Source organism: Dipodomys ordii, unplaced genomic scaffold (assembly GCF_000151885.1).
Source record: "Dipodomys ordii isolate 6190 unplaced genomic scaffold, Dord_2.0 Scaffold142, whole genome shotgun sequence".
NCBI classification, from domain to species: Eukaryota; Metazoa; Chordata; class Mammalia; order Rodentia; family Heteromyidae; genus Dipodomys; species Dipodomys ordii.
The window spans coordinates 2,621,058-2,640,659 of NW_012267358.1; the positions used below are offsets into that span (position 1 = coordinate 2,621,058).

The 19,602-nt window shown below is 37.7% G+C and overlaps 1 protein-coding gene across 7 annotated transcripts in view; it reads left to right on the plus strand.

The window, feature by feature from the left end:
* The window catches only part of Eda (ectodysplasin A), a 397,427-nt gene that overhangs the window by 295,464 nt on the left and 82,361 nt on the right, over nucleotides 1-19,602 (plus strand). For all 7 annotated transcript variants that reach the window (XM_013031626.1, XM_013031627.1, XM_013031630.1 and 4 more), the window contains exon 2: nucleotides 10,087-10,192. In XM_013031626.1, the coding sequence (XP_012887080.1) occupies nucleotides 10,087-10,192 (106 nt within the window). The remainder of the gene's footprint in view (nucleotides 1-10,086; nucleotides 10,193-19,602) is intronic.

Below are 19,602 nucleotides of genomic sequence, written 5' to 3' on the forward strand. Positions count from 1 at the left end.
GATGTTGAAAGCCAGCCTGGGAAGGAACTCTTATCTTTAGTTAGCAAGCAAAAAGCTGGAAATGGAGGTGTGGCTCAAGTAGTAGAGCACTAACCTTGAAAGAAAAAGCTATGGAACAGTGCCTAGGCTCTGAGCTCAAGCCCTAGTACACACGTGCATGTGCACACGCACACACTCACACACACATATATACAAATGAGGCAATCAGGCCACAAAAGCTTCTCCCTCATGAGTGGGATTAAGGCTGTGTCAAAAAAGAATTTATGTAGCATTCACTTGTCTTGTTCTTATATCTTCCACTAAGTGAGGACACAACATTCCTTTCCCTTGGAGGATGCTGTAACAAGGCACCATCTTGAAGGGAAATAGTAGTAGCTCTCACCAGGCAATTGAATATACACGCAAGACATTTTGCACATCCCAGCTTCCACAACTGAGAGAAAATAAATTTCTCTGCTTTATAAATTTTCAAATCTCAGATGCTTTGTTATACCACAACAAATGGACTATGTTCAATTTTTCAACAGACAAATATTAATTAGAGGCCTACTGTGTGTTGGGCCAAAGCTAGGCAGTAGGTATACAAAAATGGATAAGGCAGGCTTCTTCTCTCAAGTGGCTTGTGAGTCATTTCCTATGAATCATCTAGTATAATCAAATACACTAGCAATGAAGTAGAAAAATGAATTAAATTCATTCTATGTCCTGTATAAAAAGTACCCAATAATTTTGTGGGTTTAAATATTAGAAAAAATGTTCATAGTAATATCTGGAGAGTCACTAGCAATAATGGATATATCCCTCATGTCTCACTGTTAACAAATTGTTTCCATCTGAGATCCCTGTAATCTGCAGGTGCTGTTTACCATGTAATTTTACCATAGGAAACAAGGGTGTAATCACTTAATAAAGTGTAAAGAATTAGATATTTTTTCCCTTGAGCAAAATGCCTGACTCTGGCCAACATTCCTGATTCCTCCTCCCTTGTACAATAGGAAAGCAATATTCTGAACGAGAAGACTTTTGTTCATATTCTGCAACTTGCCTCTGGAGGCCATGCTAATGAATGCAAAAACTAAAGCTAGAATTCAGACTTTTCATAAGAGAAGCTGCTGATTTTTGTCTTTACCTATTATACTATATACAGAGGAGAGTTTTCCCTACAACCTCTAATTTACACTCAAATAATAGCACTATGATTAGGGAATCTATTCCATTTAGAGCAGCACTTGATGTTTTCTTCTAGATTGTTTTTAAATTGAGAGAATAGAAACTGCTCAGAGCATTTTCATACACATGCAGTCCTCCTTCTAATGAATACTTGACTTATTGAATATCCTGTTCTCATTGACTGCTCTTGAGGGACATTGAGCTCGTCCTCCTACCCATGGAAACTAGAGTTGTTTCTGCTGTTTGCATAAGTTTCTGTTTCCCTCAGTACTCTTGTTCTGAGAGCTCAAGTTCATACAAGCTGGTATCAGACACTTTGGAACAGTTCATATGTGATCAATTTCTTTTACTGTTACCACTAGGCCATACAAAGGTGCAAGTACCTCTGCCAGATTCCCACAGGAGCTGTGCTCCTGAGGGGGCCCAAAAAATACAGAAGAAACTCTGAGGTTTTAGTTGGGACAGATTTAGGGGGACAGATTCTCCCTAGAAAAGCCATATATAACAACCTACTCATGCAGAACTCTGTTATGTTACAAGTTTGTCTGTCCAAATTACACAGCCAGGAATCAAGCAGTAAACAAATGGCCTCTAAGCCACCAGACAATATGCATCTTACTGGAAAAGCCATTTAAAAACCACACTCAGAATAAACTATTTGTTTATTCTGTTTGTGCATAAGCCTATTTGTTTTAAGTAGATGTCAAGCTTCTAGCAGATGATAAGCAACAAATTTGAAGGCACCAAAAAAAGGTGTTACAGCTAGGTAAAGTGAATCTGGTAGTTGACAGCAAGATAAGATTAAAAAGAAGTTTAAGAACTCAAAAAACAACCACAATACTTCACATCCACCAGAGTGGCTAAAATTAAAAATACTGACAATACCGAATGTTGGTGAAGATGCAGAACCCTGGGATTCTTGTACATTGCTAGTGGGCATATAAAGTGGTATACTCACCCAGGAAAATAGTGTGGCATGGTAGCACATGCTTTTAATCTCAATATTCAAGAGGCTGAGACGGGAGGATCATGAGCTCAATTCCAGCATGGGCTACATCACAAGACCCTGACTCAGAAAAATAGAAAAGAAAGAAAATGAAAACAAAAAGTAAAAACCAGACAACACTTCCTTCCACCATGTAATTTTCACATAAATATAACCCAGAGGTCCCATTCCAAAGTATCTCCCATAAAAATAAACAAGACTTATACATGATCATTCATATTAGCTTTATTCATAATAGTCCCAAACAGGAAATAACTCAAATGAGCATCAATAGATGAATGCACTAAAAAAAAACACAATAGAGCCACGTGATATATTACTGAGCACTGAAAAGGAATGGATTAATGATAAAGGGAGCAACATAGATGAACCACACAGATTTACTGAATAAAAATCATATTTATTCATGTAAATGAAAATCTTACTATATGATTCTAATGAAGGAGAAAAACTAAGTTATAATGATTGAATCAGAGTACTAGTTGACTTGCCACAGAGGGTAGGATTGTGGAGTGATAGAAATGTTCTGTATCTTGATTTGGGTGGCAGTAACAAAGATGTTGAATATCTTCAAATTTTATGCTTAAAAGTTGTACTCTTTATTATAGGTAAATTACATCAAAGTTTCATATGGTCCAAAATTTAGAAAGGGGAAAATTCTTTGTGAGGAGCCCTTTGGGTAGGATCAACTGTAAATTCCTTAACATAATCTACTTCTCTAAAAGATTTATCACCTCTTGGCCCATTTCTCACTTTGCCTCTCCATGTTCCTAGCACTTACTCAAAGATAGTGTAGTGACAAAAACCTAACAATCCCTCCTTTACCTTTGAGCACAGTTCTCCCTGCTTCTAGAATTCCTTAACTATTTCTCCTTTAACACCAAATCCTTGACATCTTTTAGGTTTCACCTTCTCCAAGAAGCCTCATCTATTCCCAGTCTGTACTAGGTGTTTAACCTTTGGCCCCCAGAGAATCTTAAGTTCTTCTCCAGCAAAAGCAAGTATTACTGTGTAATGTAATTGTTTTATTCATTCATTCATAATACATTCACTTATTTATATTATAAAGGTGATATACAGAGGAGTTGCAGTTACATAGGTCAGGTAATGAGTACATTTCCTTTGGAACAGTGTCACCTCTTCCCTATTTTTCTCCAATCTTTTTCCCTCTCTGCCCCTACAAGTTGTAAAGTTTATTTTCAACAGTGTCTAGGAGTATCACTGCTGCATTTGTTCTCCCTTCGTCCACCATTTCTGTACTCTCTCTACCTCCCCCAAACAGATAGACTTGCATACAAGATAGAAAGTACATAAATCAAACAGTGACAAAGAGGAAAAACAAAAAGAAAAAGAAAAATAACAAAAAATCCTCTCAGCCAGTTACTGTTGGCACATTCCTGTAATCCTAGCTACACAGGAAGCTGAGTGAGATCTTAGGATGACAGTTCAAAGCCAGCATGAGCGAGAAGGTCTGTGAATCTCCAACTAACCATCAAAATAAAGCTGGAAGTAGAGCTGTGACTAAAGTGGTAATCAGCCTTGAGCAATAACGCTAAGGAACAGCACCCAGGTTCTAAGTTCAAGCCCCAGTACCAGCACAAAAAAATTATACACTGGGATCATTTAAATGAATAGACAAATAGTCTCAAATATCCAGTAGGTTCTAAGTTGACTAATTTCTAGCTAAAATAGACAAAATAAAATTTAGCATTCAAAGTTATTAAGAAAATTCTTCTATCCAGAATGACTTACAAAATTGAAATAATTGGGATTGGGGATAGTTGTGCAGGGAACCTGGTGTTTGAAACCGCTTCCTTTTTTTTCTGCCGGTCCTGGGGCTTGAATTCAGGGCTGTGGCTCTGTCCCTGAGTTTCTCTGTGCTCAAGCCTAGTGCTCTACCACTTGAGCCACAGTGCCACTTCTGGCTTTTTCTGTTTATGTGGTACTGAGGAATCCAGCCCTGGGTTTCATGAATGCTAGGGAAGCATTCTACCACTAATCCACATTCCCAACACAAAAGGATTTCTTTGTTTGTTTGGGTTTTTTTTTTTTTTGCCAGTCCTGGGGCTTGAACTCAGGGCCTGGGCACTGTCCCTAAGCTTCTTTTGCTCAACGCTAGCACTCTACCACTTGAGCCACAGCAATACTTCCTGCCCTTTCTGTTTATATGGTACTAAGGAATTGAACCCAGGGCTCCATGCATGCTAGGCAAGCACTCTACAACTAAGCCTGGTTCTTGGTTGTTATTGTAGCACAAGCTGGCTTTGTACTTGCTATCATCCTGCCTCAACCTTCTAGTTGCTGATATTACAGTCATACACTACCACCACGGGTGTGAAAAATTTATTGTAAATAGCAGTTTGTTTTTATCGTGTTACTAGTACATATTGTGGGTTAAGTAGCTTTCTGTATACCTAGCCAGACTTTATGCTTCTATGGGAAAATACATCTTACATTCCAATCAAATAACTCTAAAATACTGCTTAGTTTGACCATGAGAAATTGCTGATATCTAACATTGCTGGACTAACAAAATGGCAAATTCTTTTGGTTTAGCCTAAAGAGGTTTTGCAATGCAAAACTATTGATAAGTTAGAGTTTATGACTATATTCACTTATTAACTTGATATTTTGTGCATTTTAATGAGTCGCATCACGCATTTTTTTGTGCTAGTATTGGAGCTTGAACTCAAGGCCTGGGCACCATTTCTTAGCTTTTTCACTCAAGACTGATAGTCCACCACTTGAGCCACAGCTCCACTTTCTGGCGTTTTGAAATGGGAGATGGAATCTCTCAAAATGTCTGGCTTTAAAACTCTATCATCATATCTCAGACTCCTGTGTAGCTAGGATTACAGACATAAGTCACCAGCACCTGGCTGATGCACATCTTTTTACCACACTCATGCTGAAAAATCTTGATTCAATTCAACAGGTATATGTTTAAGCTATGATTATTGTTCATGAACCAAACCCATTCACAAATGAAATATTGTATTATTATGAGGGATGCCTATAATACATAAGATAATCAACTGTCAACATCTGACTTTCAATTTTTCAGCCTCATTTTATTCAAATATATTATCATATGCCCACTTAGTTTTTGAGGATGAGCAAGCTTAATTTTTTCTTTTAAAACTATTTGACAAAATATGGAATATTTTTCAGTGGACCAAATTGAGTCTTATAGACCATTAGTGCTTCAAGAGACTAGGAAAGGGAGAGAATAATTTTGTTCTTTGTCATGACTAACTTCCCCAAGAGAATCCATACACATGTTGGATGATCAGCACTGTAGAAACAACCAAAGTACAGCATAAACAGGAATGGGGTAAAATCAGAACTGTATAATAATGAAGTTCAAGTGGGACTAACAAACACAAGGCTAGTTCTGAGTAGGCATCAAACACAGCATGTGTCTGGCAATATCTGCCAATGAAATGTGTCTGGAGGGGTCAAAAAGCAGTATGATTTTACAAAGATGAAAATGAGATTTTTAAGCTGACATTTGTCAGTGTAAATAGAAATAAGAAAATTGTGACTGGGTCCCTCTGAACCCCAGAATTTTTTAAAATTTTATTGTCAAGGTGATGTACAGAGGGGTTACAGTTACATAAGTAAGGTAGTGATTACATTTCTTGTCCAACTTGTTGCACCCTCCCTCATTTTTCTCCTTCTTTGCCCCTCCAATACCCCCCTAAGTTATAAGGATCATATCCAACATACTTCCTTGTGGTTATTGCTGTTACATAGGTTCCAACCACTTTGTCCTTTGTCTCACCATTTTGTTGTTCCCCTTCCCTTCCCTAGTTCAGATAAACATATATACAATACCCAGGGTACCAAAATTGAATACAGGGACAACAAAGGATATACCATAGGGGATAAAACACAAAAAGAAAAAATCACATAGTATATTGAGAATAATAACAAAGCAAAACCTCTTGTGTCTATGTCTTGTAGTTCATTTTGCTTAGCATCATCTTATACCATCGTATGTACATAGCTATTGAGGTATTCTGCCCATCTGCTAAGATTATCCTAGCTGTATACTAATTATTACAAATAAGGGAAACCATGGGACCTAGGTTTCTTTGAGTCGGGCTTACTTTACTTAGCATGATTTTTTCCCCAAGTCTTCCCATTTCCTTACAAATGGGGCAGTGTCATTCTTTCTAATGGAAGCATAAAATTCCTGTGTGTGTGTGTGTGTGTGTGTGTGTGTGTATCACATTTTCTTCATTCTTCTACTAAGGGGGATCTGTGTTTCTTCCATATCTTAGGTATGGTAAATAATGCTGCGCTAAACATAGATGTGATGGTAGATTTAGTGTGGCATTGTTTGTGGTCATTTGGATAAATGCTCAGAAATGGGATTGCTGGGTCATAGTCTTTTTTAATATATATTTTTTATTGTAAAGATACTGTACAGAGGGTTTACAGTTGCATGAGTAAGGTAATGAGTACATTTCCTGTCGAGCATTGTAACCTACTCCTTTGTTTTTCCCCACCATCCCTTCCTTCCTCACCTCCCCAAGTCCTCCCTCTCCCCCAAAGTTGTAAAGTTCCTTTTCAACATAGTGTCTTGTACATCTCATTGATACAATTGGTCAATCTGTGTCCTTGTTGCAGCATTTTGTTATTTCCCTTCCCCTTCCCAAATTAGAAAAATGTGTATACAAGATGCAGGGTACCAGAATCAAATACAGTGACAACAGGGGTTATACCATGGGGGAAGAACATACAAAAGAAACAAAAAAATCACATAAGTACGTTAAAAAGGAGCAGCAAGAAAGATAAAAACTCTTGTGTCCCTATCTTGGGGTTCATTTCACTTAGCATCATCTTATATGGTCATATGTACATAGTTTAATTTTCCCTTTTCTGCTTGTCCTAGACATATACTAGTTACTGCAAATAAGAGAAACCATGGAACCTATGTTTCCTTGGGCCCGGCTTACTTCACTTAATATAATTTTCTCCAAGTCTCTAACTAATGGGGCAATATCATTCTTTCTGATGGAGACATAGAATTCCATTGTGTATATATGCCACATTTTCTTGATCCATTCATCTACTGAGGGGCATCTGGGTTGGTTCCAGATCTTAGCTATGGTGAATAATACTGTGATAAACATAATTGTACTGGTTGCTTTAGTCTGGCCTTATTTGTGTTCATTTGGGTAAATGCCCAAAAGTGGGATTGCTGGGTTATAAGGGAGCTCTATGTGTAATTTTTTGAGGAATCTCCATGCTGCTTTCCAGAGTGATCGAAAAAGTTTACATTCCCACCAGCAATGCACTAGGGTTGCCTTTTGGCCTCCTCCCCTCCAGCATCAGTTGTTGTTAGATTTCTTGATTATAGCCATTCTAACTGGAGTAAGGTGGAATATCAGTGTTGTTTGATTTGCATTTCTTTTATGGCCAGAGAAGTTGAGCATGTCTTCATGTGTCTACTGGCCATTCTTATTCCCTCTTTAGAGAAGTCTCTCTTTAGATCTTTAGCTCACTTATTAATGGGGTGGTTGTTTCTTTGGTGATTTGCTAATGGAGGATTTAACTTTTTGATTTTTTGAATTCTAAGTATATTTTAGATATGAGACCCTTGTCTGTTGTATGGCTACTGAAGATATTTTCCCAATCAGTGGGCTTTCTATTGATCTTGCTACCTATGTCCTTTGCCATGCAGAAGCTCTGGAGCTTCATGCAATCCCATTTGTCCAACCTTTCTTTAATTTGTTGTGTTTCTGGGTCTCTATTAAGAAAATGTTGGCCTGTGCCAAGGAGCCCTAGAGCTTCTCCTCTTCCTTCCTGTAATGTTTTCAGGGTGTCTCCTTTGACTTCAAGGTCTTTGATCCATTTGGAGTTGATTCTGGTGCAGGGAGATATATAAGGATCTAGTTTTCTACAGGTGTTTAACCAATTTTTCCAGCACCATTTAATGAAAAGGCTCTTTCTTCCATTCTATTTTTTTCTCCCCCTTATTGAAGATTACGTGGCTATTGGTCTGTGGGTTCATTTCTGTGTCTTCAGTTCTATTCATTGGTCCTCAGGTCTGTTCTTGTGCCAGTACCAAGCTGTTTTAATTACTATGGCTTTGTAGTAGAGTTTTGTTTTCTTTTGTTCTTTTACTATTTTTTATTGTGAAAATACCGTACAGAGGGGTTACAATTACATGGGCAAGGTAATGAGTAAAATACATTTCTTATCAAGCGTTGTTGCCTCCTCCTTTGTTTCCCCTTCCCATCCCTTCCCATACCCACCCTTCTCCCCCCTCCCCCCACCACCCCACTCCTGGCCAAAGTTGTCAAGTTCGTTTTTCCGCATAACAACTTGTATATCTCATTGTTACAATGGTTTCACATGTATCCCTAGTTAAACATTTCTTTTTTCCCTTCCCCTCCACAAAGTCTACCAACATCAAATACAGTGCAAACAGGGTTTATATCGTGGGGGAGGGACATACAAAGCAACAAAGAAATCATCTTATAAATGTGTTAGAAACAAATACAAAAAAGAAAAAAACATTTGAATCCTTATCTTGGGGTTCATTTGGCCTAACATCAACTTATCTGACAATTTCTGCTTGTCTCAGACATATACTAGTAATTGCAAATAAAGGAAACCATGGGACTTAGGTTTCTTTAGACCTAGCTTACTTCACTTAAAATAATTTTTTCCAAGTCTTTCTATTTCCTAACAAATGGGGCAATGTCATTCTTTCTGATGGAGGCATAGAATTCCATTGTGTATATATACCACATTTTCTTGATCCATTCATCTACTGAGGGGCATCTGGGTTGGTTCCATATCTTAGCTATGGTAAATAATGCTGCAATAAACATAGTTGTGCTGGTAGCCTTAGTATGGCCTTGTTTGTGACTGAGTAAATGCTCAAAAGTGGGATTGCTGGGTCATAGGGGAGCTCTATGTGGAGTCTTTTGAGGAACCTCCATACTACTTTCCAAAGTGGTTGAACAAGTTTACACTCCCACCAACAATGCAGTAGGGTTCTCTTCTGTCCACATACCCTCCAGCATCTGTTGTTATTAGAGATCTTGATTTTTACCATTCTAACTGGGGTGAGGTGGTATCTTAATGTTGTTTTGATTTGCATTTCTTTTATGGCTAGGGAGGTTGAGCATTTCTTCATGTGTCTATTGGCCATCCTTCTTTCCTCTTCAGAGAAGTTTCTCTTTAAGTCTTTAGCCCACTTATTTATTGGGTAGTTGTTTCTTTAAGAATTTGTTGTTGGGGGATTGTAGTAGAGTTTGAAATTTGATATTGATATTCCTCCAGTACTGTTCTTTCTGCTAAGGATTGTTTTTGCTATTTGGGGTCTTTTATTGTTCCATATGAAATTTTGGATTGCTTCCTCTAGTTCATTTAAGAATGAACCCCAGAATTTTATGGGTAAATGTGACCTGATATATTTTTTATTAGATACTATGGAAGAAGAGAGAGAGGACACAGTGATTAACCAAAATTCTGTGCTTATATGCTTGGCATAGTAGTGATATAAGTAATAAAAGCATCTAGTCAGGTGTCAGTGGCTCACACCTGTAATCCTAGCTAATTGAGGCTGAGACCTGAGGACCACAGTTCTATCCTCTATGAGACTTATCTCCACTTAACCACCAAAAGAAAGAAGCTCACATAGTAGAACAGTAGCCATTAGTGAAAGAGGTAAGGACAGTGCCCCTTCTCTGAGTTCCAGCCCCAGTACTGGCACAGGGGAAAAATGTAATAGAAGCATTTGTACACTGAGGGGAACATGGGCTCAGGCTCTAAACTTCTTGAAATTAAGGAAAAGGTAGACCATCTGTTGAAAGCTAGTTTGTTCTGTAAGCATTGGCTTATAGCTAACTGGGGTCAAACTTGGACTCATTTTATTATTATTTTTACAGATGGCCCTGATGAATTTCTTCTTCCCTGATGAAAAATCATACTCTGAAGAGGAAAATAGGCGTGTTCGCCGCAATAAAAGAAGCAAAAGCAGTGAAGGTACAGACGGTAAGTCTAACCAAATGATCCTTTATCACTTTTGAGTTTTTTTAATAACAAATGCACTTTATCATCTCATATATTATTCAGAGGTTCAAGGTCATGTAAGATTTCTCCAGCCTCAATCGGTCTTTTGATATAGAATCAATTCGGCAAGCATCCTCCTACTTCCTACTCCACATAGCTTCAGTTCTTTCTTAATATTTTTGAAGGCTATGACATCATTTGTGACTCTCAAAGTCACCTTCCATAAAGATTACCTCTCTTCTATAGACCCTGAATATTTTTTATGGATTTAGTTCTACCTTTGGAGATTTTCAATATCTGGCTTTTATATGTCAAATCCAATGATAATCATGTCAATGGTGATATCTGCCACTCTTTCAAAATCTGAACTCAAGTTTCTAAAACTAGTGTGTAAGTTCCTTGAAGGCAAATACTAATTTCCCTTCTTGTAACCCTAGAATCCAGCCCAGTATTTGGCTCACTTTGGTATTTATAGTATACAATGGTGATGTTCACTCCCCTTCAGCTAAATAGTGGCACACCAATGAAAACCATCCCTATTATGGATGTAATAGCTTTGAGTTAATTACTAGTATATTCTGTGGGATACCATAAAATGTTGAGTTAGCTCCTGGGCAGGATCTTTGAATCACTCTGTTTCAATATTAGTCTGTCAATTAAGAGAATGCTACCCCATTGAAGTTTCTAGAATGTATAGCTCTGGGCTGCTGCAATGCCATCTGGATTCAAAGATGGCATATATCTGAATACATCTGCCAATGAAATGTTTCTAGAGGGGGTTACAAAGCAATATCATTTTATGCTGAAAATAAAACTTTTTAAATAAATTTTTTATTCTGAAAATACTGTACAGGGGTTTATAGTTACATGAGCAAGGTAATTAGTACATTTCTTATCTAGCATTGTTGCCTACTACTTTGTTTTTCCTCTCCCAACCCGTCCCTCCCACCTCCTCAACTACATCCCTCACCCACACCTAAATTGTAAAGTTTGTTTTTCGACATAGCGTCTTGTACATCTCATTGTTGCAATGGGTCAAACTGTATCCCTATTTAAACATTTTGTTTTTTCCCTTCCTCCCCAAATTATACCAACATCAAATACAGTTAAAACAGGGGTTATACCATGGGGGAGGGACATACAAAGCAACAAAACAATCACATGCTACCTTAGAAACAATATCAAGGAAGAAAAAACCACTTGTGTCCCAATTTAGGGTTCATTTCACTTAACATCATCTTGTCTGAGCTTTTCTGCTTGTCCCAGCCTTAGACTAATCTTTGATAAGGGAGCTAAAAAAATAGAATGGAAGAAAGATAGCCTCTTCAGTAAATGGTGCTAGCAAAATTAATCACCTGTAGAAAAATAAAGCTAAATCCTTATATATCACCCTGTACCAGAATCAACTCCAAATGGATCAAAGACCTCAGAGTCAAAGCAGACACTCTGAAAACATTACTGGAAGGAAGAGGAGAAGTTCTAGGGCTCCTTGGCACAGGCCAACATTTTCTTAATAGAGACCCAGAAACACAACAAATCAAAGAAAGGTTGGACAAATGGGATTGCATGAAGCTCCAGAGCTTCTGCATGGCAAAGTACATAGATAGCAAGATTAGTAGAAAGCCCACAGATTGGGAGAACATCTTCAGTAGCCATACAACAGACAAGGGTCTCATCTAAAATATACTTGGAACACAAAAAAATTAAATCTCCCAACAACAAATCCTCAAAGAAACAACTGCCCAATAAGTAAGTGGGCTAAAGACTTAAAGAGAACTTTTCTGAAGAGGAAGTAAGAATGGCCAATAGACACATGAAAAAATGCTCAACCTCCCTAGCCATAAAAGAATTGCGAATCAAAACAACATTGAGATACCACCTCATTCCAGTTAGAATAGCTATAATCAAGAACTCTAATAACAACAGATGCTGAAGGGGATGTGGACAGAAGGGAACCCTACTGCATTGTTGGTAGGAGTGTAACCTTTTTCAGCCACTCTGGAAAGTAGTATGGAGGTTCCTCAAAAGACTCCACATAGAACTCCCTTATGACCCAGCAATCCCATTTTTGGGCATTTACCCAAGTGAACACAAACAAGGCCATACTAAAGCTACCAGCACAACTATGTTTATTGCAGCATTATTTACCATAGCTAAGATATGGAACCAACCCAGATGCCCCTCAGTAGATGAATGGATCAAGAAAATGTGGTATATGTACGCAATTGAAGTCTATGCCTTCACCAGAAAGAATGACATTGCCCCATTTGTTAGGAAATGGAAAGATTTGGAAAAAATTATTGTAAGTGAAGTAAACCAGGCCCAAAGAAACATAGGTCCCATGGTTTCCCTTATTTCCAATAACTAGTATATGGCTGAAAATAAAACTATTTTTATTGTGAAAATACCCTCGAGAGGGGTTACAATTACATGGGCAAGGTAATGAGTACATTTCTTTTTTTTAATTTTTATTTATTTTTTATTGTGAAAATACTGTGCAGAGGGGTTACAATTACATGGGCAAGATAATGAGTACATTTCTTATCAAGCAATGAGTACATTTCTTATCAAGCATTGTTGCTTCCTCCTTTGTTTCCCCTTCCCATCCCTTTCCATCTCTCCCCACCCCCCACTTCCCCCTTCCCCCCCCCATGCCAATGTTGTAAAGTTCATTTTAAACATAACATCTTGTACATCTCATTGTTGCAATGAGTCTACCTGTATCCCTATTCAAACAATTTGTTTTTTCCCTTCCCCTCCACAAATTATACCAACATCAAATACAGTAAAACAGGGGTTATACTGTGGGGGAGGGACATACAAAGCAACAAAAAAAACTTATAAATATGTTAGAAACAATAGCCAGAAAGAAAAACCATTTGAATCCTTATCGTGGGGTTCATTTTGCTTTACATCAACTTATCTGACCATTTCTGCTTGTCTCAAACATATACTAGTTATTGCAAATAAGGGAAACCATGGGACCTATGTTTCTTTGGGCCTGGCTTACTTCACTCAATATAATTTTGAAAATGAAAATTTTAAGCTGACATTTGCCAATGTGACTAAGTGCCAATGAAGGAAGCCATTTTAAAAAGTGGAAATTATTGAAGAGAGGGGTTAGGACTTTGTCAGTAGGGGCAAAAAGTGCAAATGTATAGTTAAAATGTAACCTTCATGAAGGAGAGAATTTTTGTTTTGTTTACAAGGAAACAATCAAAGCACCTGTAACTATTAAGCATATGATGGGGGGGGGGATCAATAAGTGTTTCTAGCATGAATGGGTAAACAAATAAAAGAATAGCAAAAAAAGTAGACCTGGATGAAATCTGAAGAGGAACTTAGAACAAGGACCATTCTAGAAAGGGGTGACATTGGTCAAGATGCATTGTACTCATAAATTGGCATGTTTAATTTAAACCCCTTTATATAACTAATTAAAGCTTGTTTTAAAAGAGTTAGGGAAAAATAAATTTTTAAAAAATTTAAAGATCGAATAAAAATGGAGATCACAGCAATATTGAACCTTTGAATGGAAAATTGGATTGGTGGGGCCATTCTCTAGAGCAGATATTTTGTTTTTCTTTTTGTTTTTTTGGTCAGTCATGGGGCTTGAACTCTGGGCCTGCATGCTGTCCTCAGCTCTTCAGCTCAAGGCTGGTGCTCTACCACTTGAGCCACAGCACCACTTCCAATATATTTTGTTATATTGATGATCCACTTTAAGCCCATAAATGTAGGCTGTCATGAAGTAAATATGTACCCATTTTTTTTTACCAACTTGTAGCCAATTTCCTGGAAGTTTTTGCACTCCTAATCATGTGTCATCCTCGGTTGCATGTAACTTGCTCTCTCACTCTCGCTCTCTGCCCCCACTATTCCCAATACCTGAACCACCAAATCTTTTATAATCCCTGAATGCTGAGGAGAAGGTGGTCAGAAAAATACCATTGACTAATTTCTGAAGTGGGTGTGGTTTTCCCTCCCTCTCCAAGTTGGGATTCTTAATAGCTTCTAAGGCTGACCTCTTCCTCTACCCCTCCTAATTTTTACTTTATGATGACAAATTCCTCTTCCTCCCCAAACCACTTTATCTGGATCGGGCTACCAACAGCTGTAGTACTGATCTATCTTAGAGTATTTATTCTGCCTTGATTCTAATCAGTTTTTCACTCTGATCAAGTTCAAAGCCTCTCATAATTTCTTATCAACTTCCCTTCTGATCTGATATGCTTGGCACTTTGTGCTAATGCCAAGTTTCTTATGAAACTGAGGCATTTTTCATTTCTCACTATAGCTTGGTATAATCCAAACATGCCTTAGAGTTAGGGGTATAGAATACCTGAGGATCTTGGGATTTTATAAGTTTTGCGACCTTTTACCTATGAGGCTATCAAACCATTTCTTTAGATGTGTTGAGTGTATGAATGAGTTAATAATGATGAGCTAGGGATATAAGTCAGTCATAAAGTTTGTTTAGCACGCACAAGACCCTGGGATCTATCCCCTGTACTGCAAAAAGAAGTTATAAATTAGCCAAAAATAATTCTTGTTTCCCAAGGAGCTGTATGTCTAGTGCAGAGATAGACAAACAAAGTTGTTGGTGACAAGTGCTGTGAAGTAAAATGCAGTAACGGTAAAAGGTAAGAGAGTGTTGTGGCATGCTGCAAGGTGACCCAAGGAAGGCCTCTGTCATAACAGAACATTTGAGAACAAATTTGAGTGATACAAAGGTGTGAGCCATTCCCATTTCAAAGAGAAGAAATAAATTGTAAAAACTTTGAAGCAGAAGAATGTTTGGAATGATCCAGAAATATCAATGTAGCTCGGAAGAAAGAAAGCTAACAAGAGAAAGAAGAAGATGAGGTTAGAAGATAAAATCTGATCTAGAGCCTTGTGAGCTAAACTATGTAGTGTATTCTGCCTGACATTGGAGGAGTTGAGCAGAGGAGTGATAGGATTTCACTTACATTTTAATAAATTCCTTCTGACTGCTAGATTGAAAATAGGTTCCAGGAAAGGTCCATAATGGGAGATTCATTAAGGAGACCATAATCCAGGTGAGAGATGATGCATTTTTGACTGGTGAGAAGTTATTGGATTCAGAAGATATTTTGAAAGAATGGCTGCAAGGGTTTTCATGAGAGACAAACAAAAGCCAGCCATGACCCCAGAGGTTTGGATTTAAGGACATAACCTGTAGAATTGTCATTTCTGAAATGAGGGGAAAAGGAGTGTAGTAATGTAGAGCCATATAGAGAAAGAATAAAGAACTTAATTAGGCCTAATATTATTTTTATTTTGCATGTGTGCCGGGATGGAGCTTTAACTCAGCTTCAAGCTTTCTTGCCTTTTTTTTTTTGCTCAAGACTGGCACTCTACCAATTAAGCCACACATCCACTTCTTGCTTTTTGCTGATTGATTTGCAATAAGGGTCTACCTGGGCTGTCTTCAATTTATGATTATTGATTTCAGCCTCCTGAGTAACTAAGATTACAAGCCATTTGTGCCTGACTTAGGTCTGTTAATTTTGAGGTACCTATTAGATGGCCAAGATGATAGAATTCTATAGTGTATATCATTGTCTCAATACCAATAGATTTCTCATCAAAGAAGTGAGTCAGACTGTACATTGTTACGGAACGAATAAAAGATAAGAATGGGTTAAGTCAGTTCATTAAGGCCAAAAAGAATTATACCAAAAAGGGAAAGTAATCAAATGTTAATTCCAAAAATCCACAAGTTACTTCATAAGTTATAAATTTAGCTATCATATCTCAGGTTTGCATCATGATTGTCAAAGAAAAAGATATTTGTCTTGAATGCTTAAGACGTAAAAGAATGTCTTGTTTCCCTAAAATGATTCTAGGGAAAATTTTTCAAAAGTCAAAAGTAGAAGCAAGTTTAAAACATGGCAGCAAAAATCAGTTCTACTTACTTGCCATATTTGGGTTAGGGATACAATACTCTGGTGGGGGGGGGCGGGGTTGCATTTAGGGCTTTATGCTTGAACCATAACTCCACTCCTTTTGCTGTGGTTATTTTTGTGATGGGATCTTGCATTTTGCTCTGGCTGGCCTGGATCACAATCTGCCTATTTATGTTTCCTGCTATAGCTATGATGTCAAATATGAATCACCATGCTAGGTCTTTTCTGTTGAGATGGGATCTCAAACACTTTTGCTGAGGCTGGCCTAGAACGACACTCTTCCTGACTTCTACATCTTTCATAACTGGGATGACATGTGCATGCTGTCATATCCACCTATTGGTTGAAATGAGGTCTTGTAGAGGTTTCCCATACTAGCTTCTAACCACAATCCTCCCCATCTTAGCCTCCCAAATAGCTAGGATTAGAGGCATGAGCCACTGTACCTGGCTTGTATGATATTTTTTTATTGTGAAAATACCGTACAGAGGGGTTAGAATTACATGGGCAAGGTAATGAGTACATTTCTTACCAAGTATTGTTGCCTCCTCTTTGTTTCCTCTTCCCATCCCTTCCCATCTCCCACACTCCCCCCCCCCTGCCAAAGTTGTAAAGCTCTCCTCCCTATCCCCTCCCCCCCCACCAAAGTTGTAAAGTTCTTTTTTTGACATAATGACTTGTACATCTCATTGTTGCAATGGGTCCACCTGTATTGTATGATATTTTTTATCTGTTACTATCCTCTGATTTACCTTCAGTTCTTAAACTATGTCTAAAGCCATCTAGGTACCACTTAAAGGTGTTTAAAGATTTTTTTAAAAAAAGGCTCAGAGAAACTTAGAGTCTTGTAAAAGAACAGATACATTTTTAGATAACAGATAAGAGTGAAGAGCAGGTAGGATGTTGGTGGATCCTGGAGTTTCACCTAACATAGGACCAGTACATTGCAGACAAACATTTGTTAAATGAATGACCAAACAAACAAATGGGGAGGCAATCTAGATTTCTTACCTAAAAACTATTAATATCAAGCCAAATGGTCTTGATTAATCACTTTGGGAGGAAAAATAGTAATAAATGATTCATGAGCATGTAGGAAAAGAAAGAGATATTATCTTCATAAACCTGAACAATAAGGTTACAGAAACCTATTTTTTTTCTTTTCATTAGACTAAACTAGTTGATAAGAGGCATAGCTTAGGCCTAGTCACCTTGCTTTCAAAAGGACAAAAGGTCAATTGGTATGACCAGTCATTGAAGAATGGCTGGATTCATCTCTAGTTTCCCCACTAAAACTATTCTATAAATGAAAGCATTGACTCATTAACCAGGAGACCCAAGCACAAGGTGCATCCCCTCCAGTGTAATTCTTGGCATTTCATAACGTCAACTGTTCAAAAGCAAGTTGTAATTTTTTTAACTACATCCCTATATTAAATTCATGGACTCCTGTCTTGAGTTGGCCAGATTCTTTTCCAGATATTTTTAAGTTCATTTGTGCTAATTATATGAGGCCTCTTGGTTACTCTTCCTCTGGAAGGAAAGCATGATCACTTCATGGCAGTGTTGAGTCACAACAGTTCCAAAAACTCTGTGTCCCGATTTCTTGCTGGGGTTCATTCTTGTGATGTATTTCTGAAGTAATAATAGGTCTAAGTGGCCTGCTTACTCATCTATTGCAGGCTATTCCATGAAATGTAGCATATGTTTGGGTAGTCATGAAGGCTTAGAATAAGATAATATGCTTCTGGAATTTTCAATGACCTGGTCCATATTGTACAAATAGTATTGTAAAACTCTATGTTGTCTTCTTGTAATAGCATCCTCAGGAGTCAATCACAGTCTTATCATTTCTCTAATCTACCTGTCTCTGCTTTCTGTGTTATACAGTAAGAAAATAAAATTGTAACATGGAATAATAGAAAAGATACTAAATCATAATTTATGTCCCTGCTGCCTTACCTGCTGTGTGATCTTGAACAAGTGACATCCCTGCTGAGCTCCAGTTCCCCTGTTTATAAAGATAATAACCTGTCTTAATTTGTACAGTTGTACTGATCAAAACTATTGACATTTGCATATTGTTTCAAAATCATGAATCTCTGGTGGCTCACGCCTGTAATCTTAGCTAATCAGGATGCTGAGATCCGAGGATCTCAGTTCAAAGCCAACTCAGGCAGAAAAGTCTGTGAGACTCTTTATCTCCAATTAACCATGAAAGATCTAGAAATGAAGTGGATCTCAAATGGTAGACGACCTCTGCCTTGAGAAAAAAAAAAGCTAAGCTAAAGGACAGCATCTGGGTCCTGAGTTCAAGCCCAATATTGGCACCAGAAAATGTGAAGTGCTATTAATATGTTCTCTCTGAAAAATGAACATAATAATAATGTCTTGAAGCCATTTTAGGTACTCATATATTCATTAATTTATGGACAACCATTACTGCAATGGTGTTCTCTTTCAGCCAAACAGCACTTTTGTTCTCACTGATGCTCTCCAAACCTGTGAGAAGAACAGTCTAACCCTCAAAGTCTGACCTATCTCATCACAAGAAATGATAGATCACACCTGTAAATTTCTGTGTATCAGTCCTTCACTCTTGCCAGCTCTCTCTCCTCTTCTCTCGCTGTGTGTGTGTGTTTCTTTGTGTGTATGAGTGTTCTATCAGTATTTCTTGGAAATGTTTCATGTTTGTAGTTTACTTTTGGACAGTACAAAGATGTCAGTCTTCTTTTCTCCTATTATAAAGAAGTAAAGGGGATAAAAAAGTTAGTATATACTTCATTTCTTCTTTAAAAATAGCAATGGAATAAAGCATAGCTACTATGAAACTTACATAGATGAATGCTACAGCATTCAAGAAAACAGACATTCTGTCTGTACAAATATGAGCTAGAATTAAGAATTGTCCTCATTCTAGTGTTCTTGTATTTATTAATTTTCAGTGAGCCATTACCATACTATTATCAAATGAGAGAGAGTAAAATAATTTTGAAAGCTGATCAAGTTTCAAGAGCTTGTTCACAAAATTTAAGCTTTTAAAAGCTTACCATGTTTGTGGACTTGAAGAGGATTGTTTATTTCAGATGCAGAATTCCCCAAGGTTACTTGCTTGTTGTGGTTGCCGAAAGTGTAAGTGCCCCCAGCAGAACATCCGGAGAGTGGCTTTATATCAAATAAGACATTAACTAAGCTAAAATATCTTAGCTTGCTCATACTCCAAAATACCTTTTAAAGTTGAATTTTCATTGATGGAACTAGCCCTGCAGTAAGTGATCTCAACAGGCCATCACTATTTTTTTAATTTTTATTTATTTTTTTATTGTGAAAATACTGTACAGAGGGGTTACAATTAGATGGGCAAGACAATGAGTACATTTCTTATCAAGCATTGTAGCCTCCTCCTTTGTTTCCCCTTCCCATCCCTTCCCATCCTCCCCCTGCCCCCCCACCCAATCCTCC